Consider the following 27,565-nt stretch of genomic DNA (forward strand, 5'->3'; position numbering starts at 1 on the left):
CAACTTACATCTGGTTTGTCCTTGGTTGAAGGTGGTTTAAAGAAGCAAGCTGTTGTTGTAAGTTGTGGTCAAAGAAGTGGAGGTAAATTCTAAAACTCTTGACTGCGCTTTCAAAATATATTGCTCAAGGTTACTACATCACAAATCTAAATCATTACCTAACCTTAAAGTCTGGGCCAACTCTGTGAGTATTAAAAGTAACACTTTAAGGGTTTTGCACCTGATGTTAATGTTTTTAAAAGCAAACTCAAGACCTACCTTTTTAGTCTGGCTTTTAAGTAAAATTAAGGTTTCAGACCAACAGATTGCTGACAGCGCAGTCAGATCTGTGGGCTGCATGACTTTAGACACACTGCTGAATACCCCCCCTTCATAGGGGTGAGCAGATTGTATCGGACACAGATTGATTGCCCTTGAAATCCAACAAAATTGCTTAGCTTGTAACATGCTTTATTTACTACATTAAATTATCATTAAAATGATATTAAGGCAATTAGTTGATTTCCATTTAAAACATCACATCTATGGTGGGAGGGTGGCGCCGATGGAGAGGGACACAGGGACGGGAGACAGAGGGGAAAGGAGAAAAGTTCAAGTTACACGAGACTTTGGAAGGAAGATGAGAGGAGGGAGGAGGGAAGACGAGAGGATATGTGAGGGGAAGAGAGGTGAGTCAGGAGGAGAGTGAAGGGAGATGAATATTAAGCAGCAGTAGTGATTAGGGTGCTGGTGCAGTGTGGCACTGTGACAGTGACATTGGCTGCCATTGGCGGCCCCTGCCATGGTGATTCACTGGAACCTGCTTCATTTGGGCCATAATTAGCTTAAATGTTCAGAGAATGAAAAATTCATCATCGCTTTGAATCCTGTTAATTGGGAGAGCCGTCTGCATTAATAGAGGCCATTTGGAAAATCTGTGCTTAAGTATGTGTGTGTCTGTGTGTGCATACACAGGTATGTATGTGTGCATGTATTTTAAAGCACAGTTTTGCATCCACTTACCAGAGGGGCTGATGGACTCCAAACTTATACCCTTTTTTATCATGCCAGCCGAATAAGCTTCTTAAGAATGATAAGAACATCTGAAAAATGCCTGCAGCAGAGGAAAATTTAACATTCAAGACCTACCAGCTTATCTTATCGTGCATACAGCTCAGTGACAATGCATGGACATGCAGCTGGGTGGGTTTGGGTGGGTGAAAGTTATGCTGTGTCATGGTTGGAAACCAAGTGTGGAAGTAACCAGTATCATCGAAATGTCTTTTGAAAATGCAGGTATTATTCAGGTAAAGTTAGAAAGAGTAATCTCCATCCTCTAGGGCAGTGTTTCCCAACCATTTTTCCTTGGAGCCTCCCCTACATGTACCTAATACCGCTTTCCCACTAAAATTAGCGTGTAAAAGCAGGTTTTTAAACGTGGGTAAACCTGCTAACGATCAGCAAGTGACGCCTTTCCCATTGCCAGCGGACCTGGGTCTGATTGCCAGCAGACAAGCTGCGTGGCTGTTTTTTTTTTTTTTTTTTCCTCTGATGCATCATCAGTGTGCCGAAACACAGCTAGGTAAACAATGGAAAGGAGCATGGAAGCCATGGACGTGGTGGTCAACTTTTTTCCATACTTTGTACTTTTGTCCCTCTTTCAAAATACAAACTCAGCGCAGATTGAACAACATTCGAGGGCTGATGATACGAAGGCGGATGGAATTTGTTGCTGAGATGGCAAAGAGTCACAGAAGTTACAGATGGAGGAGACAACCGTAGATATATAGAAGAGTAGACACGACACACCCCTTTGAGCTGCACGCCTACAGCGAGGCAAAGCTAGTGGGGGCAAAAGTGCCGGGCCATTCCATGGTTGTAGATGGCACGAAAACTAAAACAACAAGGATGCCTGCACATTGTGCTGCATATGGTTGCACACTACACCGTACAGTTGAAACAAGGAAACTGGAAATAACCTTTCATAGGTAAAAATAGGTTTTGGCTCTTTTTTTATTATTAAATCTTGTTGAGAGCTTCAGTAATTACTTGGCTACTAGCAAAACACTAACGCGACCTAGCAGCTTGACAACCAAATACCAGATGATTAATAGTAGCTGTAGTATAGTTGTACAAGCAGCAGTAGTAGTATAAATAACTGTCTTGGAAGTAGTATCAGCATTTGTAATAGTATTACCGGTTGTAGTAGCAGTGCCAGTATTGGCAGTAGTAGTTGGTACTACCACTAGTACTAGTAGTAGTTATATAAGTTATATAGTTACATGTATAGTTATATACGTTATTTAAGTCCAAGGTGAAGTGAAGTGTTACTATTTACTCAGTGACACGCACAACAATTTCATTGTACCTGTTTCTAACTTGTACAAATGGTAATAAACTCTGTTCTATTCTATCTCCATAGAGTGTTTGTTTCTATAAACATAGAGAGAGAGAGAGTGAGAAAGAGATAAGGAGGGAGAGAGAGACAAATAAATTAATATAAATGATTATTTGATTACCTTTACAATTAAATCTTTCGATCTAAAAACATATTTTCTATATATGTATATCTTTATCTTTCTATTCTTATACATACAGCTATATGTCTATGTATATACATTAATAAATATATAATGGCTGAACATAAAGGATTCCCAGACCTCTGGACTTAAAGAGTAAAATAACTAAAATCGTAGGCTACATTGGTAGAAAGCCCTTACCGTTTTTTTTTTTTTTATCAAATGTTCTGTATTAATAGCACGTTGTGATGTTGAAAATAAAGCAAACCGCATGAAAATCGGTTGAGAAATGAGCAAGTCATAATTTATTTTCAATGTACATGCATTGCCTTTAATGAGAACATCGCCCCCACCAAGATGGCTGCCACGAAGGCACATCGCTTAGCGGGCTGCAACAGCGCACTGGTGTATCTAGTGTTCTATAGATATCTATGGAGACAACAATGCTCGTCCCTCTGCTGCTGGGGTCCTTTTGTTGCCCCAAGTTATGGGCACAATATTATGACGTAGGCACGTTACGCCAAAGTCATCCTGCGTACACCCGGGTGTGATGTTCCCACTGGAGCTGATCGGAGGCGAGCCGATAAAAATCCGTGTCCATTGCAGGGTGAGTCAACGCAGGTCTGAATGCCGATTAGAGCCTTTCCCACTGCTGACAGGAGCAGATAGTTAGCATGTTTAAATGGGTTTTTCGGACAGTGGGAAAGGGGTATTAGAAAAGCAGAGCCCCCCAGGACCCAAGAGAGAAGGAAAAGTGACACTGCCACCAAAAATCAACACAAATTTGAATTGTTTCACTGATAAAACCTTAAAAAAGCCCTATTCATGCTCTTCTAATCATAAAAAAAACCCTTTGTATAAACTACTTTATAACTGCTTTTTCATGGTTTTAGTCAATACTTGCAAATCTAATTTTGGCAGCCTCAGAGCAGACAAAGCCTCACAGCCCCCCATGATTGTAGTATAAAGACACCCGTGTCTGGAAGGTCCAGTCATTACACCATGAAGACAAGAACACTCCAACAACTCAGAGAAAAGGATTTTGAACAGTATAAGTCAGGAGACGGATACAAAAAGTTTCCAAGGCATTAAGCATCCCCCAGAGTTCAGTTAAATCCATCATTGAGAAATGGAAAGAACATGACGTGTTACTCTGCCTAGATCAGGCCGTCCTCACAAAGGGAGGGACCATGCAAGAAGGAGACTAGTGAGAGAGACCACCAAGACACCTATGACTACGCTGAAGGAGATACAAGCTTCAGCAGCTGAGATGGGAGAGACTCTCCATTCAACAACTGTTGCCTTCGCTCTTCACAAGTCAAAGCTTTATGCAGAGAGTGGCTAAGAGAAAGCCACTGTTGAAGAAAACTCATGTTAAATCTTGACTAGAGTTTGCCCAAAGGCATGTGGGAGACTCCATGGTTAAGTAGAAGAAGTTATTTTGTCTGACATAGCTTTGGTACTTTTCTATACTAAAGATGACTATCATCACTGAAATATCATTGTTTTAAAACATATGCGATCAAAAATACTTACTTTGAAAATCTTGGCCTGTAGTTAAATGCTGTATAATTTATACAGATAGGCTATGATTGGTTATCAACAACATAGCTTAAAGAAAACAGACAATAGAACATCTTACACCTGTATAACACAAATGACATTCAATAAAAGCACAGTATAAGCTTAACTCTTCCTTGTGGCCATACATTGTAATATAATTATTGCTTTTAAGGGATATGCAAAAGAAGATGCAGTCCAGTCATGAAATCAAAGTCATTTTCTTGTATTAGTCTGCAGTGGTCAGACTCCCTGCAGTGATTAACCAAGTCTTCACATTTTACAGTGTGAAACAAAGGGCAGTTGAGGTTAACAGAGCATTCAAGGTGGTCTTTTCTCCTGCAAGCTTTAGGAAATTAAGACTAATATCCATTCATTTCACTGCAGTGAGGCTGGGGTTCGGTTTCTGTGACACTGAACAGCAGTGGAGAGACTGAAAAACAGCAGTAGGCAGCTGAGTGTAGAGTTTAGACTTTAAGTTGGTGGCCAGTGTGCCATTTAGTTTAGTTCAGCCTGGGTGCCTGTGTTCTTTGGAGTGTGTTTCATATCCAGTGATAAAACATACCACTGTGTGTCCTCTCTGTAAACTCTCTGTGTGTTTCTGGAAATAAAAAACCTTGTTATGCTTTGGCAACATATGCACCAGATGCACCCTATCAGAACTCCTGCTTGCAGAAGGCACCGAAAGCTGTTATATTTTCACAATCAAAACAGTAACAATGTCAATAAGGGAAGGCATTACTGCCTCTTATTATGCGGCGCTGCTGTGTGCATCGTGTCTGCATGAAAAGCAAAAGGTGGGCAAGATGAATCAGACAATGTTCCAGGAAGCTCCATAAAAGCGCTGAAATGACCGTATTCATTAGGTTGTGAGTGTATGTGTGCGTGTTTGACATAAATATGATGGGTTTCCATCTATACTGCAGTGTTTAAGAAGGACACAGTGTTTATGCGACAGAGCTCAGCCCGGTCTGGACTTCAGCTCAGCCCAGCCCAGCTCGACCCAGCCGGCACTAATCCATCATCACCACCACTGAATCATCGTGCTGCCAATAAAGCCAGGCGGCAATACATTACAGGCATGTGGCAGGCTTTAGCGATAATGACATTGAGGAGTCCCCTTGGGCTGCAGGAAAAGCCTGGGTGCATGACACACTTGCTTACAGAGGCAGTAATATATGGAAATGCATCAGAGCGCCAGACAGGAGGGGAGGATGAGGAGAGTAGCGTTCAGAGTATTCATTCACTTAAGATGGAGGAAACGGCCTTCATGGTGACCACTTCCTCTCCAATATGGACTCAACTAAATCCAGTGCTCCACAATGGGACTCATTTTTAGCTTCAAGCCTCTGCAAACAATCCGTCTTACAAGCAATCTGATATATCAACAGCCCATTTCTGTCTTATCTTGCCCTCATGCAGCTGAGTTGATACTGCAGTATAATTTGGACATTAGACATGTAGGTTCACCACTGCCAATCATCTGCACGCTGTGTGGCACAAAGTTAGGCCAATGAGCAAATACACTACAGTGAACTGCTGGTGTCTGTTATCTTGTGGCTGACATTGAGAACAATGTACCAGTTCATTCCCTCAGCTTCACTGCAGATATGCACACACACTTTTTAACATGGCAGACTTTAAACACAAATCTACATTCAAAGAGTCTTGGATGTACAGAGGAGCAGAACAGATCTTTACAGGGACAGAAGCTGACTGGAGTATTTGAGGAAGAAAATCTGGCACTGGAGGTGGCATTAAAAGCTGCTAAGAGCTTACACAGCTACACCGATCTGTGTATATGGAGGGATGACTTTTCTGAAAAGGAACACCGCAGCTCTGCTACCTCAGTCTGCCTGGAAACCTGTCAGTCTTTCATGTCTCAGACATTATTATGAGGCTTTTTAAAAGTAAATTTCTACCATTGTATGGCAAACTGAAAATCTCATTTAAATCTCTGCATTTAAATTAAAAGTTTGACGAGTCACCGTGTGCAAACAATTTTGAATTAGTCTCGGGTCATTAAGGTTTGCTGAAGCCCATTCAGCACACATGGCAATCAATTTTAAAAAGAAAAATACTCTCTTGACATCGGTTAAGTGGAATTCCTGTGTAAAAAAAAATACCACTTTAAACATGAGCTCGGTTGGCGCTCCAAGCTATTGACCAGATTTCACCCTGATTTGGTTGTTTCAAAATATACAGATTGAGGTGAAAATACTGTGCATGTAAAATGAAGTCACTCCTTACTCTGAGCCCCCCATGACTCTGGAAAATATGTTATTAACAGTGAACAATAGGGCTTTGCCACACTGATTTTATTTTAAAGTGAAAAGAGAAAATTGAACGAAAAGTCCCGCAGTCCACTTTGTTTTTTTCTGTGTAAGTCCTTTGATGAAAGGTGCAATAAACTCAAATGTTAAATTGGAAAATACCATTATTTATAATCTTAGAAAGCAGATGGATTAGACAGATTTTTTTTGCAAAGCTTTAATTTGAAACTTTGTTTTCAGTGAGAGGTAAGATGACCAGTGACCTGACACACTACATCGACTGTTTCAAATATCTACTACAAGGACATATTTCACATTCATCTGGGAAAGCTCTCATAGAGAGCATAAGGGAAGGGCAGGACTTTTCAAAAAATTATCCAAAGGTAATTTGAGGAAAGTTCTGTCTGTCACATTCATGATGGGCCAATCAGAGTGACAAAACAAAATTATATTGTATGCAAGTGCTTCTCTTGAGTTAACATTACCACTGCTGTAGATTGTTAATAATGGAGCTCCTTTGAATAAAACTGATGCTAATGCTGGTCAGGAGACGTGCAAAAAACATTTTCTCTGCCAAGAAAAGCTTTTAATGTGGCTCTATGCTCTTGTTTTAAAAAGAAATGTGGTCCCGTTCTGATTAAGCTGCCACTTTCCTACAGCTACATCCAAGTTAACAGCTACTGCGGCAGTAGCTATTTGATACACCGGCAAACCCCACCTAGTGATCAAAAACCCATGCAGAAACAGAACCGGAGAAAAGTGAAAACACACAACAACTAACCCTTTTCCCCGTAACAATCACAAATTCATGCCAAAGCAGGTCAGCAGGAGGGCGACAACATCGTTCACATCATTTAAAGCTTGTAGTGATATTTGCATTCTTTCTTTCATACAGAAACAAAGTCCAGTCCTGGTAGAACTGATGCTATACTACACCGCTTTCCACATTATTAAGCAAATGGCATTTTTCTCTTATTTTCTGAAATATTAATGCAAATGACAGAGTATTTTCAAGTCATCAGCCATTAGAGCATAATTCAGATGTTTTTGAACAAACTTCATAATGATAACCATCATTTTTTTAAAAAGATAAAAACCCCAAAATGCACTTTTCTACATTATAAAGCATGACAGAGTTTTAAAACATTTTTTGGTTGTAAAGAACTGAAAATGGCCATTTGTTGAATTTGCAGCATTAGGAGGTCGTATTTACTGAAATCAAAGCAATTTCAATCAATAACATCTTAACAGGCTAAGTTACATGTTAACATAAAGACCACTTCTTTGTTATCACCTTCACAATTCTTTTTTTTTTTTTTGTAAGATTTATTTGGGCGTTTTTTTGCCTTTATTTGATAGAGGAGGACAGTGGATAGAGTTGGAAACAGGGACGAGAGCGGGGGAGAGACATGTGGTAAAGGGCCTCAGGCCAGATTCGAACCTGGGCCGTCCGTGTACATGGGGCACGCCTTAACCACTCGGCCACCTGCACCCCACCTTCACAATTCTTGCATCCATTGAACTTGTGAGTTTTTTGGGGAGTTTCTGCATGAATTTCTTTGCAGGATGCCAGAATAGCCTCCCAGAATGGCAGTTTTGATGTGAACTGCCTCCCACCCTCATAGATCTTTAGCTTGAGGATGCTCCAAAGGTTCTCAGTAGGGTTGAGGTCAGGGGAGGATGGGGCCACACCATGAGTTTCGCTCCTTTTATACCCATAGCAGCCAATGACACAGAGGTATTCTTTGCAGCATGAGATGGTGCATTGTCATGCATGAAGAAAATTTTGCTACAGAAGGCACTGCTCTTCTTTTTTACCATGGTAGAAAGTGGTCAGTCAGAAACTCTAAATACTTTGCCGAGGTCATTTTCACACCTTCAGGGACCCTAAAGGGGCCTACCAGCTCTCTCCTCATGAATCCGGCCCAAAACATAACTCCGCCACCTCTTTGCTGATGTCACAGCCTTGTTGGGACATGGTGGCCCTCCACCAACCATCCACTACTCCATCCATCTGGACTATCCAGGGTTGCACAGCACTCATCAGTCAACAAGACTGTTTGAAAATGAGTCTTCATGTATTTCTGGGCCCACTGCAACCATTTCAGCTTGTGAGCACTGGATAGGGCAGCCGAATAGTGGGTTTATACACGACTGCAAGCCTCTGGAGGATCCTACACCTTGAGGTTGGTGGGATTCCAGATGCACCAGCAGCCTCAAATACCTGTTTGCTGATTTGTAATGGCATTTTAGCATCTGCTCTCTTAATCTGATGAATTTGTCTGGCAGAAACCTTCCTCATTATGCCTTTATCTACACAAACCCATCTGTGCTCTGAATCCGCCACAAATTTCTTCACAGTATGTTGATCACGATTAATTTTTCATGAAATATCTAATGTTTTCATTCCTTGTCCAAGGCATTACACTATTTGACACCTTTCGGCGGTAGAGAGATCCTTTTTCTTTCCCATATTGCTTGAAACCTGTGGCCTGCTTAATAATGTGGGAAAGTGCATTTTTAGGTTTTAATTTTTTTTTTAAATAACGTTTTTCATTATGAAGTTTGTTCAAAAACATCTGAATTATGCTCTAATGGCTGATGACTTAAAAAAATACTCTGTCATTTGCATAAATATTTTGGAAAATAAGAGAAAAATGTCATTTGCTTAATAACTTGGAAAGCGGTGTAGAGTTACATCAAACCTACTCACCACAGCTGAGGCCACCGCTGCAAACGGCTTTGGGTACTAAGCCTCGCCATTAGCTACTGCCTCATTCTCCTCAAATGACGCTGACTGGTCCGAACAGTGTCCGGTTTGGCACAAAGGTTGTACACTAGAGCTTTTCAAGATGGATTTGCCTGACAGGGGTAGAGTCCGGCTAACCCATCTGTTTTGCAAGGTTATTAAAACATAACTTGATTTTTTAATGCTTATAACTTCAAGAATCAAAACAATTAAAAAACAGGGCTATAATTCAACAGTAACATTGTAATTTTACTTTCTAAACTATGGCATGAGTAAGCATTTTGCAGGAGAGGTCTCACAACTTGTGGACTGATAAGGATAAAGTGATGAGTGTTTCTCAGCACTGTGTGTGTGTGCGCTTGTCACAGTGAACAGGAGGAGCAGAGTGAGTGGACACTGAGCATTTAATGATTGCTCATGGATGGCACTGATCAGGAATGAGCAGTAAAGCGGTAATACTATATCCTGGGGTATTCAAAAATAGCCACTGTAATGCTGTAATTAGCATCTTGAAAATGGTGCTGTGTAATGAGCGCACGTTTATAATATAAATCTCATGACTATGCATCTGTTTCCACTACCACTGTCTGGGAGTTTTCTTTGAAGTCTTTGCTGGATAACTTGCCCTCTGACACACCTGTCCTTAGAAACAGATAATATAACACAAATAGATATAAGACTTGGTGGTGATACCGTTTACCCCAGGATAATTGGGGTGGGGGGTGTTAATGGCATCAATAAATGAATACTGACCCAGTCCTAGCCTAGCTTTAAATATAAATAAATTCCACATTTATTTACCAAGGTGTGACACTAAGGTAAATTTTAAGAGTGAGGAATGCTAGCTGTTATTTACTTTGGTAATATGCATCATACAAACACCAGTCTGATGAAGAGAAGAAAAAAAATGCTTGTGCAAAAGTGTGGAAGGCCCTTTACAGATGATGAGGGCCTATGCACTGTATGCCTTGTGTATTAGGATAGGCAAGCCTAGTTAGAGCTCTTATCTCAAGTAAATTAAGTTGAAATCTTGAGAGCACCTAAAAATGACGTATAATGGGAAAACTGAATATAACAAAATGTATATATGCATATATGCTCAAGGCTTCCATATCTATCAGTCAGGGATAGAAAGGCAGATTGTATTTTCCTTTAAAGATGAGATTGTTAAGATTATTATTGTTTCTTCAACTGTATATACTTTATCAATCTTGAAATTAATTCAACTTTTCAGTCTTCCTAGAAAGGTCAGACTAGGTGCTGGCTGTAACTCTAAACTGATCCCACTGGTAAGAGAATGATAGTGATACAATTGTTAGTGGGTCCATAGAGATACACCTGACCACAGTTTTCACCCAAATATTATAAAGTTAAAGCTGGGGCGCCGTTTTCAATTTGTCATGGGAAAAAGTATTTTAGACATTTATGATTAAATAGTGAAACTGACATTCCAGGGTTTTTTTTTTTTTTTTTTTGAATCTTAGCATAAGCTCCAATTTGAGTCTTGTTTATCTATTCACTAAAAGAACAGGAGGCAGGAGACACACAAAAAAGGCAACAAGAGGTTTGTGCTGATAGAATAAAAGTCTGGATTTATTTTTGTTTATCTATACATTAAACAGGTGTTCCTGAATGCAGCAAGAGAAAACACAGAACAGGATGCTAAGCGTCAAAGAGTTGCTCGCATAGCAGAGGTGTGGCCGGTTTAGCAAAGACATAAACACTCTATCGCATATACTTATAACATCTTCTGTAAATGTACGCTTGTCTCTGGGAGGCTAAAGTAGGGTGAGGGGTTTTTACTGCAGTTCTTTTCACATTATAATACCAAGTGGAAATACTCCATACAGTAAGAACCCTGTCTTCACCTAATGCAATGCAGCTATAACTGTTACAAACATTTCCAAGCAGATCCAGTTTAATTCAGCTTTGTGAGTATGAAAACAGTTAAGTTCTGTACTGATTTGTCATGTCGCCATTGTCCACTTTGACTTAATCTCAAGACTTTCTCAACACATTCAAAGGTTTTCAATGCTCCCCTCCTGGTTGGCCCCTCACCCAACAGTGATGTGGTACCAGGTGATTTCAAGTCAACACCTGCATAGGAATTCACTCACACACAAAAACTCTCCGGGTCGACTCCCTGGACCAGAGAAAAGCTTAAAAGTTGAAACAGTCCAACGAATGGCTTAAGTGCTTCCATGGAACCAATTGCTGTGTATTTGAACACAATGCTCCCAGTAGAGAGGAGCTCCCCAGCTCGATACATGTTCACAGACATGTGCAGTAGAAAAAAACAAACATAAATCACAACTGAAACTTAACATACTTCCATAACTTTGGTGCAGAAAAGATTCCAGTGGGGCCACTGCATAGGGAGAACATAAAATGCACTTTCTGTATTGTTAGAACTGATTTGGACACTGTGTGCTGCTGTACACAACATAAGCTCACAATAAGTCATGAACAAACCACTACAGTGATTAGATGTTATATATTAATGCTGACAATTACATTTGAGTTGCTTAAACATTGAAGGGACAGAAAATACAGTGGGGAATCACAGATTTAAGTGGTAGCAATAGGGAATCAATTATTCCAATGCTGACTCTTAAACACCCCGAAACAATCTTTGTGAAAGGAGATACCGCTATCTGCATTATACTAGTGCTGGTGCCACTATTGGACCCCAATACTTTCTTTAATGCAGAACAAAATGCCAGTCAGTGGGTTAAAAAAGCCAATTACACCTAAAAAAATCCACTTTACTTTGGGTTAATACTGTCATCACAGTAAGAAACAATACTGTGGTCTTAGTCAAAGCTCACATTTTCTTAACAAACAAATTTACATCATTTTTGAATACATATTAAGCCACTCATCAATCAGTTCTTGATATCAGGATTGGTTTGGGGTTGGAAAAACAGGGAATCAGAACGTCTCTCACATTTCATGTCCTTGCACATTCCCAAAGTAGTTTATTTTCCTCAATCATACAGAGAACTACCAGTGGAATCCTGCATCTGTCACACAAACTTAAACAGAACTCGATTTTTGCTGAGGAACTCGTCTACTGTCACAGTCCAACTGAGATTTCCTAAATGACAATCTGGCATGCAACCAGTCAACAGTGTTACCCTTTATATTTATTGGTCATCTGAGTGTGATATTATAGTCATGTACAATTTAAAGTGAAACCTGATCTAACCAGTAAAAATGCATATTTCTGAAAATACACTGCAACAATGTTATATTGGTAGATAGACAACAGGTGCTAAAGCAGATGCATCCATTGAGAATTAGCAAGATCTGAGGTACTTCTGAAAATCACAGCTGAGGATATAATCACTATCTACAATATTTGGATGGATAGCATATAGTTGATACAGTAATAGCAGGTTTATCATTGAGCGAAACATTTTGGCTTACAATTTGATTAGCTGAGGGGATAGTGGCGGTTGACACACCTGAATAAAACATAGCTGTATGAGGATAAAAACATAGAAAAACAGCACCATTTGAGGTCCGAGAGACAGATCAGCTTTTGAACTGTTTGCTGGTAGCACCGTCAACCAGTAAAAATCTCAGAATGCAATACAGAGACAGAACACAACCACTGATCAACTGCACGACATAGCAAAGAGCGAAGATATATATTCAGAGACGACTCCTCACACAGACACCCCCTTTAGAGCAGCATCTTTAAGCAGGTAATAAAACTGATTTCTCCTAAGAATGATATTGTGTACTGAGGTGTTTTACAAGTTTTATATGCTGTACATGTTGAGAGTAACCAGGTATACCTTTCCTATATTTTTTTTAATATACACACATAGTTTACAGTCACTGACAAACAAACACCAGAGTAACAATGAGGTAGGACGGTGAAGTTAGATGAAGTAGAACCGGTTTGTGGATTGTATACAAAGTTACTGATACCTTAAGAAAAATATAGGCCCAACAAAGTGTTCCCCTTGTTTTTTTCTCATCTGAAGTAAGTTTGACATTGTATCTGAGGCTCAGAGTTATTTGTTTTGTGTACACTTAGTTGTGAAAGCTGCAGAATGAAACCATTTATCTTGTTCCACTCAGTGAAGCTAGAGCTGATCGCTTTTCCCCAATCAAACTGTCAGAAAGCAACATAAAGCTCCCTCACTTCGAAACTTTGACAGGTGTTCACAACATAAGCCAAAACACCAAGCTAGCAATAGGATTTACTTTTATCTTGATACATTTGCATTTTTATAAATCCAGTCCATATAAATGTCAGGGGAGTGAGGAAATAGAGGTGGCACAGGAAGAGGATCACAAAGCCAGAGAGGTTGCTTTTTGCTCCTTATCACTAAAGTGTGACAGTGAGTACTGGAAGGTCTGGTGTGGTGTTACAGAGCTAAGATAGCCTGTAACGTCCTGTAATGGCTCTAAGATACAACTAAAACCTGAAATGCTCTTCTGAAAGTGACATGGGACATTTGACAGCGATTGGCCTTGCAATCGCAGATTAAGCCAAATCTAGGTTAAAACATACAGTTGTTCCATACAGCTCTCATCCACTGAAAATGGTTTTAGTTAAAGGATTAGGCTTAACTGCACTCCAGGAAACCAGCCTTACAAAAGAAGTTAACATTTCAGATGATGTAGGAACTCTAGTAATGTTTAAAGCATGATTTTAACCACACCCCCTTTTGGCATCAAACAACAAAGAAACAAACACAAACACATCACACAACAATGTGTCAGAACTTCAGCATGGTTGCTTTGCACAGCAGAAATCTTTTCTTTCTTTTAAAACCGCATGTATTTTATCAATACATGCTAGCACACATTAACCTCACGTTGCTCTGTACAAGAAAAACAAAAGAAATTGAACAGGGATATTTTTTAGGAACTAAAAAATATCACTAATATGTCACCATTTTGGTGACTTAAGATTCACTAAGCTCTATCACCTTGGCAATCGCCATTTTTGTGCAAACCCCGCTGATTCCTCAGTCAGCATCTCGCATCTTTAGCTTGATCTCAGCCTTCAATACTTTGGCTTACAATTACCACTCAGCTGTAAAAATACACATTATCACTATAGAACTATACACCAGCATTTTACACATTAAGTTAAAGCACATATTCCAGTCAGCTTGCACATTTCATAGTTAAACATCTTTAGACGGGTGATTTATGTCTTGGGCTAAAAAGAGAAGAAGAGATTGTTTTCTTGAACTTTTGCTTGTGAATCTGCCGAGTAGGTCTTTTATTATTTTTCAGGAGGCCACAAATGAGGATATGACGGCCATTTTTATTCTTTCAGATTTTAAAATTTGGAAGTAGTAGTAGTAGTACTATTTCTGAGGAGTAGTTGGAAGTATTGAATCTGTTTAAACTTGTTTAGAAGGATGGCATGTCAGGGGTAAATCTGACAGACAAAACATAAATCATATCCCAAAACTCGTTCTTGCCATTAAAAAACAAAATAAAACCAAAGTTTTTCTAAGGTGCTTCACGATAATACCATTATTTTCGGCCTTATTCTACATAGACATTTAAAAAAGGACGTATACCACAAATACATTTCTTTCAGATTGAAAAATTGCCAAGATCTTTAAAGTGCATTCAATGTAAATGATTTGTGTCAATCTAACTACTGCATCTCATTTCTAGAGTATAACAGCTCCACGATACAGATTCATATAAATGTGGCGCATCATAAGAAGGTAGATTCTAAGGTGAGGCTTATTGAATATCACATTTTGTGATTGTGGTATTATATATGGGCTTTTTATTATATCTGAAGTTAAGTAAGCCTTGTCTCTCTTGTTCCAAGAGATCACTTTGGCTAAGAGAGGGAATTCTTTTCTTTTTCTTTTTTTTTTTTTGTAGATTCTACTGATCTACAGTACATTTGGATACAACATCAAGCTTAAAGCCAACAGTTTGTATGAAAAAGTGTAAAAAGAAACAAATTGTCAGGTAACATGGAATTACAACATCAATTAGATCAACCAAACAACCCGAACCTTTAAACTGTAACGTGACAAAAAACTAAAATATTTGTTTGTTGGAAAAATAAAAAGATGCATTTCATATACACTAAAAAAAACTCCAAAACAAAAGGTAGCTTAACAAAAGGCTGATCTGAACTTTTAAAATAAAGAAAAACTGAGGGACAAAAAAACGATAGAGAGAAATAAATCAACCGAAACACAAGAATCTATAGTCTGAGGAGAAATAGGCTTGATGGGCAGCTCTGCAGCAGATTCACAGTTAGCCACAGCTAGGTCACAGTTGAGATTTTAATCTGCAGCATTTAGTTCCAGCCTGCAGACAGCTGCACAAACCGTTTGGATCAAAACAATAAACGACTGGAGAGAAAAAACATGAAGAAAAAAATAAAATACAAGAGCGAGAAGGACCTTTTCAAAGTTCTGATGGCATAGCTCAGAGGACATTGTCACTGGAGCGACCTTACTTTGTTCCCCAGTGGCTGTCTTTAAAGAGAGGGGGCCCAGAAAACATCAACAGTACAACAATAGAGTGCCAGACAGCTTTACCCACAGCGAACACTGCTTCCACAACTAGATGACCTGAACTTTGCTAAACCTGCATTGATTTTCAACCCCACATCATCCCATACAGTGCAGCATCTGAATACATGAGGAGGAGTTAGCAAGTAGCTTGGCTCAGCTCACCTCGATGGAGTGAATCACATAGAAAAAAGTACCGAACCTTACATTCTCACAGCAAAGTGCAGGTGAAGCTTCATCACTTCAGCTTCCTTTACATTTACAATCACAGCCTATAAGCCAGAGGCATACAAGCCCCCAGTGATTGCCATACCCATTTAAGGCCATCAACACGCCTGTACCACTATAACTAATTCAACAGTCAAACTGCCTGAAAGTGACTTGTTTCATTAAAGAGGAACACAGGAATATCCCATCAGAAGCTTCTCCTTGTGCTCTCTCATCGATGGCATTTACTTGAACCTACAAGGTCAAAATAAAAAATATAAATATAAATTTCACTCTTAAGACTCCACATCAGAGTCATACATCCCATTAAACCTTTGTAAGCCCTCTTTTTAAGAAAGTGTCATGTTGTGATTGATCAATAGTTAAGGGGTAGAATTAATCTCTTTTAGAAACAGAATCTCTGTTGCAAAACGCAATATGGCTGTTACCAATTAAGACTTGTGCATCGACACCCTGATGTCCCATTCTCTGCATTAAGTACCAACAGCAAACACTCAGCAGTTACAGGGTAGTCACCAAATTATCCACCACTAAGATCTAATGCAAGCTATTATCATTATCTTTGTAGCATCAGAAGACTTTATCCGTGGAAATAACCTTACTTTTTAAAAGTTTAAGGACTCAAAATCATGTTCTGACACAGAACAATAAATCATTTTCACAATTATATCTTCTTTGACACATATGCACACACATCAATAAACCATGACTCCGTACCAATACCACTGTAAAGCTTATAAAAACACTCACACCAGTTCATATCCATTTAGTTAAGTGGTGGGTAAAGCTGTCTGTCAGCCAATGAGGAAACTGGGCACTGAGGAAGCTGATTCGATAGGAGGCAAGAAAGGGGGCCTACTTGTTTTAACGTTTCACAAACCGGTAATAACAAATCAAATGTGTCAACAGAAGAAAAAAAACTGCTCCTGAAACTTTGATGAGAATCCTCCAACCACCCACTATCAAGTCCCCTCAGTATCCTGGGCAGAAGGCGCTGGCGTGACAACAGCTGCTGGCCACTACATGCCATCGTAGGTGAAGTTCTCCATCTTGACTGTCTGTCTGATGAGCAGCTTGGACTCCCGCCGCTCCTCGTTCTTGATGGACTTGTTGATGTCCATAATCTTTTCACAAATGTATTTGTTCACTTTGGACAATCTCTGCGTAATCTCTGCAGTGTCAGCTGTCTCTTGAGACACTCTGTCGTAGAGACACTCTGGGGGAGGAGTCAGCATGAGCAGTCAGACTACTTCAATTAAAATCTGATGATCTTATCTTTGTCTGGTGTCTTATGAATGTATTATAAAGACTGGCAGCCAGCCTGCATGCCTTTTCTGTTACTGATGTTTTCTAACTTCTCTTAGCTTACAAAACACTCATCAGAACAGAGATTCATCTCTTCTACACTCTATTATTGATTCTAAACTAGAATTTGTCTTACCTCTGACGATTTTCAGTTTGCTTGGTGACAGCGGAGGTTTGGGCAGAGCGTCTTTCTTCTTTTTGGTAGCTACTCCAGTGACACTACGATTCTTGAGGGTTTCTGTGCCCCAGATCATGACAGCCAGGTTCTTTGTGAACTTGGAGTCTCCCTGGGTGCGCTGCAGCTGGTGCCATTTCTCCTCCTCTACCCAGATCCCTCCACCAAGATGTACCTGCAGAAAGGACCAGAGCAGAACAGATTTAGATTTCAAAACTTACAGTAATTATAATCATTATTATCAAAAATCTTGAAATGAAATAAAGACCTACTCAACTTGCACTGCTATTATCACCTTTCTATAATATACACAGCTTTCTCTTCAGGGCCTTTTTTTGCTTATTCTAGTATTACAGTGATCAGTTTACATGGCTGTTCATGTTCTCTTATTATACATATTGAAGGCTTGCTGCCGTGGATCTGCCCATCTACAAATGCATCATCTATTAACATCATCTTAACTTCTATTATCATTACTAGAACAGTTAAACTGAATGTGAGAACAATACTACTTTGCTGCTATATTTATTGATAATAGTTCTCTCTATTTCATTAGCATCATAGCTGCTACTGCTAATACAGCACTGTTCTGTTTCTACCACTGCTAATTTTTTAGATATTGTTACCATCATTTATAAAGTTATAGCATTTCCTGCAGAATGGTAGGTTTATAGCCACAACAGCCATCAGTTTGTCTTTCATTTGTTGTTTTGTTGTTTGTCTTTACCCTTCCTGCTTTTCTCACACCCCTACTCCTCCTTCTAGTCCTTTCCAAACCCAGCACAGCTTTGGCAGAGGACTGTCAACATGAGTCTGGTTCTGCTCGGCATTCCTGCCCTATAATAGGGAAAGTTTTTGTTGCCACTGTAATAGGGCTAAATACTGCTAATGCTGTTCTCACGGTGATTCATGCTAGTCTTTATTATAAGAGGCAACAACAGAGGGTACAGTCTAGACCAGCACTCTCTGTAAAGTGTCTTGACATAACTTTGGTTTTGAATTGGTACTAAACAAACAAAGATTTTTCATGTTTAATATCTTTAAATATATCCAGTGACCTAAAGGGGCCTTAAGGGGAGAAGTGGGATTTTTTTAATGGGGGGCCATGAGAGTTAATACAGAATATCACACAGAGTTACTGTGTCTATAAAGGGCTTTACAGTACCAGATTTTTAAACTTTGGTACAATAAAAGTACAAGTCAAATAATATTACAACCTGTTTTGATGCTTGAGCAATAAAAGTAGACATCCAATGCACCATAAATGGGGTAATTTTGTTTTGTTTTTTTTAATCACCAAAAACTGTGGGAAAACCATGCAGAGAAACTGTCCAAATTTCCCAAAAAGGATTCACCATGTTTCAGTAATGAGACATTTTCAAAGTATTTGAGCAAATTTAGTGCTTTCTCTCTTTGTCTTCAAGCAGCTTTTGGTTAAAAATATGACCAATAGGATGCCGGTTTAGCTCAGTGGGTAGAGCAGGTGCCCATATAAAGAGTCCTCAATGCACTAGCTGAAGGAATGATTCCTGGCCTCGCCTTTGTTTAGTGCATGTCTTCTCCCATTCTCCCTCCCCATATTTCCCATCTCTCTTCAGCTGTCCAGTCCCAATATAGACAAAATGCCCCACAAATAATCTTTAAGAATATGTCTGATAACTTAAAGACTTTTAATAGCTAATACTACCAATCATAACAGTGACATAGGCTGTATCACTATAATACCCTAAAAGTATTTGACTGGAAGTTTTTGACCACCTTACAGACTATGATAAGCTTGTGTTTAAAATATAAAACTAGGATGTTGCCTGGAGCATCTACTTCTCACTTTCTAGATAATGCAGGATTCCCAAACAGTACTACCCACTGAAGACATCTGCCAAAAGAAAAATAAGAGCTGAAAATAAACAAAAACTCTTATAAAACAGTCCCATCAGCCACCTTAGGAATTTAAGAGCATAAATTTGCCCTAACATACAAAGCTAGAAATTCAGAAAAACAATCTTTCAGTGACTGAGAAATAAAAATAAAAATAAAAATGCACAAAAACACTGTTCTTGTCCCCAATGGTTTTGTGTTGTTTCAACAGATAGAACAGATGCTTGAGCTTGAGACTTCAGAGAAGTTGTTACAGTGTCATGTTTTTTAGATGTGGAGTAGGGATGGGAATTTCATTAAATCTTAATAACATTTTACGAAAGAATGCACAACCAACAAAAGGAATCTAAAAACAGCAGGAACAAAACTGGGGAAAATTAAACTTGGACTTTATCCAGTATCAAAGTTACAAACATATGATTGAAACACACAACTTCACAAAGCAAACAATATATGTATACGTAAAGTTAAGCATAGTAAGACAACATATCCCTAGATAATGGGACTCCTGTGTTTGGTGCTAAGGGATTCCAATCTGGTTTCACTAATCAGCAGTGACCCATGCGGTTGTAAAACCTTCTAAATCTAAATGGACAAGGCAGGTCAGGGCTTTTCATAAGAGAACACAGATGAACCGGATTCCCGCTTAGACCAAATTACAAATCCCAAGAAACACCACTTTCACCAACAAGGATACATAAATAAGCTCAGGCCACTGGCTGCTTGTAGCCTGGATTACCTCCACTATGAACTTAGCCCGGAGCTGTCTATACACTGCAGCTGCACGTTGCATAAGCCTGCACCAATCACTCCAAGCCGATTGCCAGCCTAGGCAGACTGCCCTGGTCTTCTAGGTGAGCTAATGCAGCAGGGGGCATGTGCGACTCCCTTTCCCTTCTCTACTCTCTTATCACTGTAAAGTCTTTAGGCCAGCATCCAAAAGGCTTTTCCCTGTGCAGCTAATGTGCTTTAGGCCGCCAGCCAGCAGACAAGCTTTTTACTGCCCTCAAGTTAGACAAGATTGTTTTCATCCTCCCTTTCCGCTGCTCTCCTTCCATTTCTCCTCGTTTACAACCTCTCTCTCTCTCTCTCTCTTTCACAAGGGCTAACCTGTCAGTCACTTTAAATTCCTCTCGTGCAAATAATTAATATGGGGTCCCTGATGTAGGAGAGTTCTAATTTGCAAGTGTTCTTCACGCTTGAAGTGGCTGCAGGCCCCAGAGCTTGTAGTACCAATTCCCCCCCTGTCATCAGAGACAGGACGCTGGTTGAGTTACAGCAGCAGTGGTGGGTGATGTGGTGGTGTTGGTGGGGTGGGTGAAGAACCCTAACAGGCCAATAAACACTGATGATGCTGGCTTGGCTTACAGGAACAATAATAATCTTCTCAACCTTGTTTACCTGCTAAGGTAGGGCAGCCAGGGGGGAAAGGACTAATCAACTATGACGGCATATTCCCAGGTTCGTGGGTGATAAGAGGAAATACAGCATTTCCTACAAAATCAGGCTAGCACTGGTCACCCCCCAAGGCAGAGAGCCAGAGAAACAGTAGAGGGAAGTGAAAGAATCAGAGCTCTCACAGGGGAGAGGAGTTGTGGGGCCTATTTGTCATTTAAAATTTGATTGTAACTATTGAACATGCACTAAAATAAATCCAGCTATCTAATTTTACATTACTAGCCAGCTTTAAACAGAATAAGAAATCAATGTAATAATAAGAAGGCTGAATACTATGTAAATGGCTTGTCAATCAGCTGTTGAGAGATAGTTTCGTTCAGTCCTGTGTAGGGATGGCACGATTACCCGTTTTCACAAATAATTGCGGTATTAAACTTTATGATTAGTTAATTGTAACGTTTCCTGAACACCGTCAATTTCCAGAAAATATTAAGCCAGGAACCATATCGGTACATCAGCGCAACTCGCCCGGAACCAAAACAAAGTTACACAACAACCCAGTGTCACCGCCTCCTGTTGCTTGCGTGCAGTTGCAGGCGGAGGCGTGTCACAGTCCCAAACAAACTACAGAATGGAGGAGGAAGAGCTGTTCCCTCCGAATACACGGTTGAAGTCAGCCGTGAGGAAATTTTTGGATACAAAAAAAAATGACCAGAGTGTCATTGTGGAAGACGGCCAGCCCAAATGTAAAACATTCCACAAAAAAGTTGCTGTGAAATCAGACAATACTTCAGCACCTGCAGGATAACCACCTGGCTTTGTACACCAAAATAAAGGTAAACAGTAACTGGGTTAAGTTATGTCAATGTTAGGGATGGGGATCAAAACCCGGGTCCGTAAGGACCCCATTCTGTGTTTTTGAAATACCCGAAATCAATAATGTTTTAGCTTTTCGATACTGCTATTGAGTCTCACAGGCTCTGTGGCGTAATGTCATTTTAAGCTAAGACTGGTGTAAAAACATACATCAGTTCTTTCAAGGGGAACATAAACTAGAAGTGTCATGCATAACATCAAACAAGCATGTATCTTAACCTGTCAGCTTGAGGAAAAAAGATGCTGCCCGTGAGTCGCATGCTATCATACGGTATCCTGCAGTGCTGGGAGTAACAAGCTAATATCCCTCACTTAAGCTGCTTCAGGACAGTTTTCTTCTTCAGCTGCTCAGATAAATGCTGAAAAGTGCTCCAAAACTTTGAGACAGTCCTGTTTGTTAACAACATTAATCCAGTGTAGCAGTCTGCGGTAGAATCGGCAGAGTTGAAGGTAATTAGCAAACTTTACGAGCTGAAGAAGGAAAAATGATGCATTCAGGTAACCTCAGTAAATTAGACAACTGTAGTCTATATATCATGATGTGTTCAAATGCCAACTAAAAGTGGGAAATTTAGTTATTGATGAGAAACTTTAATAAATACAGTTGTGAATATGAAGAATGTGTTTATATTTGAGGGATATAAAATAAATGTGACAGACTGAATTACAGAGTTTTAACTCAAACACTACTCAGCTAAGACCACTTGAGTTGTCCATCCAAATGGGATTATTATCATTTTTCTTGTAATTATTGGTTACTTTACATTGCTAATAAATTATTTTGTTATGAGTGCATCCTAAGATGGAAATAAATTAAAATACAAGACCTATAAGGAGTGTTCATGTGATTTTACTTATTCATGGTAGTGTGAAATTAATTTATGCAAAAATAATCATGATAATCGTAAAATCGTAATTATTTCTCTGACAATAATCAAGAAAATCTGTAATCATGACATCCCTAGTCCTGTGATAAGAATTTTATAGCTAGAGGTGGCTTTGTGTTTACTAGTGAATGAGGGATTTTGCCTTTAAGGATTAATGTAAAAATACAGACACCAACAAGATCTAATGATAGACTGATAACAGTAGAAAAGGGAACCCCAAGTGTTTAAAACCAGCATTCAGGATCCAGACAAGGGGGAATCAGAAAAAATGCTAATGGTTTACAGAATCGGTCTTACCTTTCCATCATTGCAGGTGTATACTGTTCTAGGTGAAGGTGAATAGCTGGAACTGGTGTTGGCTTCTTCTCTGCATGTCTCCTGGACCTCAACAATGGGTTCAACCACCTCCGCCTTGATTGTCTGAGTGCCATTATCATGCATAGGCTCTGGAGGTATAGAGGGGAAATGTTAAGTTACTGTGGCATAAGCAATGCAGTTATATGTGTCTGACTGTTAACTTTACAGAAGACGATGGCAAACACTTGGGTAACACTGCAAAATAGTTAGCTATTGCTCTCAAACCCCTGCAGAATCAAGCAGCCTGTTGCCAGGAGTTTTCTGGTTTTACCAGTGGACCAGTGCCTCCCTGCTTTCTGCTTCCTTCCTGCTTTGGGCCCATGTTCCCTTGTGCCTCGAGATGTGTGCTTATTTTGGCCAAGTAACTGATCAGGCTTGGTGGCAGGCCATGCTAAGCTCCAGTGTAGCTGAAGAGTTGTAATGTCGGTCAGTGCACTCCATCCCATCCCAACAGCACCGCAGGGTGCTCTAATCTATCCATTAGATGGTCTCGCCAGTGGCCAAGCAAATCTGTCCGGATCTACGAGTGAGGCTGAGGTTAACACCAGCATCTGGCAAGCATTGAGTTTGTACACTAGTGTGCACTGTGATGACACTACTTTAAATCACACTTACAACGACCGTGCCTTGTTTGTAATGTTCTGTACAGTATACAATTCTGGAAGCATCAAAGTCCCATTGTTTTAGTATTATCCCTCTACATTATTATTCCAAGTCTATTGATGTCACACTAACCCAAGCCTGCTTTATTTACATTTTCATACCTGCAGCTAACATTATGCTCACATTAATCCTGAACTAACAATTAACGTTGTTATTCTGTGTATGTCCAAAACTTTTTGGAAAGCTTTCTCTTGTCAGAAACAACTGCAGTTGTGGGAACATTGACAATCTATAAATAGCAACAAAAAAATAGTAAATATGTTTTAAATATCTTAATTTCACTTTTTTAAGTCTAAAAATAATACCCTTTTCAAAACCATTGTTAAAGTGACTCCATGGCAACCTTCATGTCTAGAAGGGACTCTTAACCACTGGTCCAAAAGCAAACCAAACTAGACATCAAGCTTAAAACTGATCTGTTTGTGCTGCATGTAGAACTTTGTCAGCATGACTAAAATTTAGTGGAAAGACGAAAATAGATGAGGATATTTAGCTCTTAAAAACAAAGCCTGAAAAAAAGTTAAAAAAATAATAATTTCATGCCTTTATCTGAAATTATTTTTCCCACTGTAGAATATCTGACTCTTTTATCATGTTTATCATTGAAAGCCACAACACAGGCCTTCTTCATTGTTTTGAAAGAGCCCTTGTAAGGCATGATTCAATTACTGCAAAAACAACACTATAATTAAAGTGTTTAATTACCAGTTCAATAAAAAAACAGCGACTGATAAATAGTTTTGACCATTTGAAGTATGAGAGAGTAGTAGTCATTTTTCAAAAATATATACGTTTGTATTTTATTTAGTTTATTTTTCTGACAGGACTAAAGGCTTTTAATAAATTTCTCCACTGATTGTGTTTGTGTGCATGTTTCTGCTCCCTCACCACTGCCAAGTCTCATGAGAAGTACATCTTGCAGCCTCCTGTTGAAGTCCCTCAGTTCTTTAACTTCTGTCAGCAAGCTGCCATATTCCTTCAGCTTCTTGGCCTGCTGCACCAGCTGCCTGCGGGTTCTCTCCAGCTCCTGCTGCAGCCTCCTCATCTCCTCCTCCTGTTGCCTGTAGCTATGAACCAGCTCCTCGTACAGGACTCTTGGAACCACTGCGGCAGCTACCCCGGACACACAATCCGTGTCCACCTCCAAATGCTGTTGCTGCTGCTGGTGATGGTGTTGCTGATGCTCTGCCTCCATATCTTCATCTTCGTCATCTGCATCCTCTCCCTCCTCAGCCAGCCGGTCCTCTTCCAGATCCTCTTCGCCCTCCATACAGGAGCTGGCTGCATTTCTCTCCAAGCGAGCCACTACTGCTGCCAGGCTCTTGGAAGAGTTGGAAAGGGGGCGTCCATGGTCCTGAGATAGGGCCTAAAGAAAAGAGTAACTGTCAAACGAATGCCTTGGAAAATAATCGTAATAACACATGGCAAGGAATACAAACATGGCAAGATTTTACCATTGTTAGAGGTTGGCCCGACAAAAAAATCACAAATCTATTTTCTGCATCAGAACAATAGAACAGGTATTAAAACATATTAAACTAAAACAAACAAACAAAAAAAAAACCATTAGCAGTTTATTTTGACCATGTGGATCTCAATAGGAACTGGGGGGAGAGGAGTCACTGAGTTCTTTGATGAGCCGCTCAGAGGATTTGTCTGTGAAAGGGCAGCTGTCCAGAGTGCTGAATTTGTGTTAATCCAGCATATGGTAAAAATAGCGTAGGGGATTTTGGATGTCAGCCAAGTTTATGAAAATGTGATATTGAATCATTAATAGAAAAAATTAGATGTTAGACTGTTGCTGTGTATTTATCAACAGGACAAACACTTGTTGATATGACCTTTATTTCTCAATTTGAGTATATTGCTTATTATAGTAAGGGCTGTACTTGATATGGTAAATGATTTCCCATGTATAATTTAAGTGGAAAACATTGTTAAACAATTTTTTAGGATAAATTAAGTATTCTTTGGAGCTACTGTTAAAACTTTTCTGCTTGTAGTCTGTTATGTTGCACCATTAACCTCATAAGTACTGGTAAGATAAGCATCATATATAACAGCTGCTATATGAGTGAGAGTCACAATAGTGGTAAAAATACAGGAGGTAATTCTGTGTTAAAGTAAAAGGCTAAAACTGGTTTCCTCAAAATGTACACAATCACCATCTATTTAATGTGATCCTACCTTTTTATGTCTGAGTGGCATTCTCTCCTCTCCAAAATTGTTCTCTATTGAGTTTCCTGAATTCTTGATGGACATCTTGGGAATTTTCATCTTCTTTTGCATTATACTGTCTTCAAACTCCTCTACTGTATCTGTGGAGTGTAAAAATATGAAAAGGAAGAAACTCGTAAAAACTACCCACAAACTTTAATGGTTTTTCATGAAACATTATATTACCTACATGCTGTCATCCATCTGTCCAGCCCCGATGGATAGCGGTTTGTCTCGCCATAATAATAGATTAAAGTTGCTTTAGCATTCCTGGCTTGGAGCTAAAATTTCAGCTTCACAGCAAACCAGCAGACAACACGTCCTGACTACACTGCGCTTTAACATCACTGCGGTTATGAAGGTGTCAGATCACACCGATCTTGCAGACCAGACAGCTCAGGTCCAGGGATTAGTGATGTGGCGAGTTAAAGATCGAGCATAAAAACGTCCGTAAGCAAATATGACTGTCAGTGCAGCTATCGCCTGACAAATCAGTTAAAACGGCACACTTCAGCTCATAAACATGATGTGTTGTCACGAAACAGGCATGACGTTAGCATGTTACTGACGGAGAGGTTACTATATGTTGTCTGCATCGATGTCTGAGACACGGCGAAGACTGCAGCACCGCATCCCGTCGTCGACACAAACCTTCAGATAAGCTAACAAGCTAACCGCAACAACGCCAAAGCTCTCCGGTTAGCGCTTCAGCTTTGATTTATAGCCTCTACAAAGACGAAAATATTTCATCCACAGGTTGTCACATGTGTTCACTGTGTAGTGACAGCTCCACGTCTGCACGCACTACCCTCGCATGTCAGCGCTAACATGCTAACGCGGAACGAACACTCACCGAGCTAGCGAGCGTTAGCTCTATGTTGTAAACAACAGCTGTGACTGGCTAACGCTACATGCCACGTATTTAGCCTAACAACCAGTACTATGATGTCGTAACAAGAGAGCCAACTCTAAGAACAGGACAGTCAAGATGTGAAAAAATCTGAAAAGCATTGACATGGAGGTATACGAAACTTATCTTAGCATATCTAACTAGCATGTCTAGCTAGCCACAGCGGAGGACGTTGTTGTGGCTATCAGTGTCAGACTCCAGCTGATCACGTCTTGACAGATCGGACAAAAACACTTGCTTCGGTACATTCCCGAGTTTGGCGCACATCTTCGACACTTAATCAACCAGAGAAAAACAGCATTTAAAAGACAAAAGGTAACGTGTTAAAAGGACAGCTTACCTGCAAGGGCAAGGATCTGTGCTTCGCACGGCTGGCCTGCGCTGCCATTCTCTTCAGTTCTGTGAACCAGATACACCTTCTGATTATCAAAATCTGTTTTGTGCAGAGGTCTGAAATCTTCCACATTTGAAACGGGCAACGCGTAGCACATATCGTCTTCAAAGAACCTAACAAAAGCATACATTATTTACTTCTCTTTGGTCCTGCACTTTGGATATGGTTGACAGTTTTTCCTCACAAAGTATTAAAAAAATATACACATAAGGGGGGGTTGGGGGATGGTGTCTGCGCTCGGCTACTCTTGCCTGGTCCACATCACCAGGGTAGATCATCTAGGCATAAGTAATAGACATGACATTAATTCTGCTATGAGGTGATTAGATATAGAAGCATTAAGATTATTTTAAATGTGTGACAAAAATGCAAATATAAGCTCTCTTCTGTACTGTTTCATAACATTAAAAGACTGATTTAGATGTGATTAAAACTTTTGCAAAGCACAAGATTGAATAAAACAAGCAGTCAGTGTCAGAATGTCAAAAAGTATCTTCCTGTGTATTTTCCAGATCAAGTTAAACAACCTTTAGTCCTCACAGTGTTCAAAAGGAATTGTTTCCATGAACTACAATGAAAAAAATCACCACTATGATTACCTGCCTGGTCAGATTTCATCAGTTTCTGTGCTTTGATAAGTTTCCCATGTACTCTCCTCAGTTCCTTGTATCACAACAGA

At 39.7% G+C, this 27,565-nt stretch overlaps 2 protein-coding genes across 2 annotated transcripts in view; both read right to left on the minus strand.

Annotated features, from left to right (window-relative positions):
* The window catches only part of agbl4 (AGBL carboxypeptidase 4), a 488,448-nt gene that overhangs the window by 97,672 nt on the left and 363,211 nt on the right, over positions 1 to 27,565 (minus strand). The window lies entirely within an intron of this gene.
* bend5 (BEN domain containing 5) lies at positions 10,656 to 27,073 on the minus strand. The gene is made up of 6 exons (XM_041791007.1): positions 26,833 to 27,073; positions 25,553 to 25,683; positions 24,254 to 24,731; positions 22,643 to 22,791; positions 17,268 to 17,481; positions 10,656 to 17,042 (listed from the first exon to the last, which is right to left on the minus strand). The coding sequence occupies exons 1-6, from the start codon at positions 27,014 to 27,016 to the stop codon at positions 16,846 to 16,848; spliced, it is 1,353 nt and encodes a 450-aa protein (XP_041646941.1). The 5' UTR covers positions 27,017 to 27,073; the 3' UTR covers positions 10,656 to 16,845.

This window comes from Cheilinus undulatus, linkage group 7 (assembly GCF_018320785.1).
Source record: "Cheilinus undulatus linkage group 7, ASM1832078v1, whole genome shotgun sequence".
NCBI lineage: Eukaryota > Metazoa > Chordata > Actinopteri > Labriformes > Labridae > Cheilinus > Cheilinus undulatus.

Excerpts from the sequence above, each read along its gene's own strand:
- bend5 (XM_041791007.1), bottom strand. The coding sequence starts at position 27,016 with ATGTATGCTTTTGTTAGGTTCTTTGAAGACGATATGTGCTACGCGTTG. Across the intron at positions 25,684-26,832 it reads ACAGATCCTTGCCCTTGCAG|ATACAGTAGAGGAGTTTGAA; the intron begins GTAAGCTGTCCT and ends TACACTCCACAG. Across the intron at positions 17,482-22,642 it reads ACACCTGCAATGATGGAAAG|GTACATCTTGGTGGAGGGAT; the intron begins GTAAGACCGATT and ends TCCTTTCTGCAG.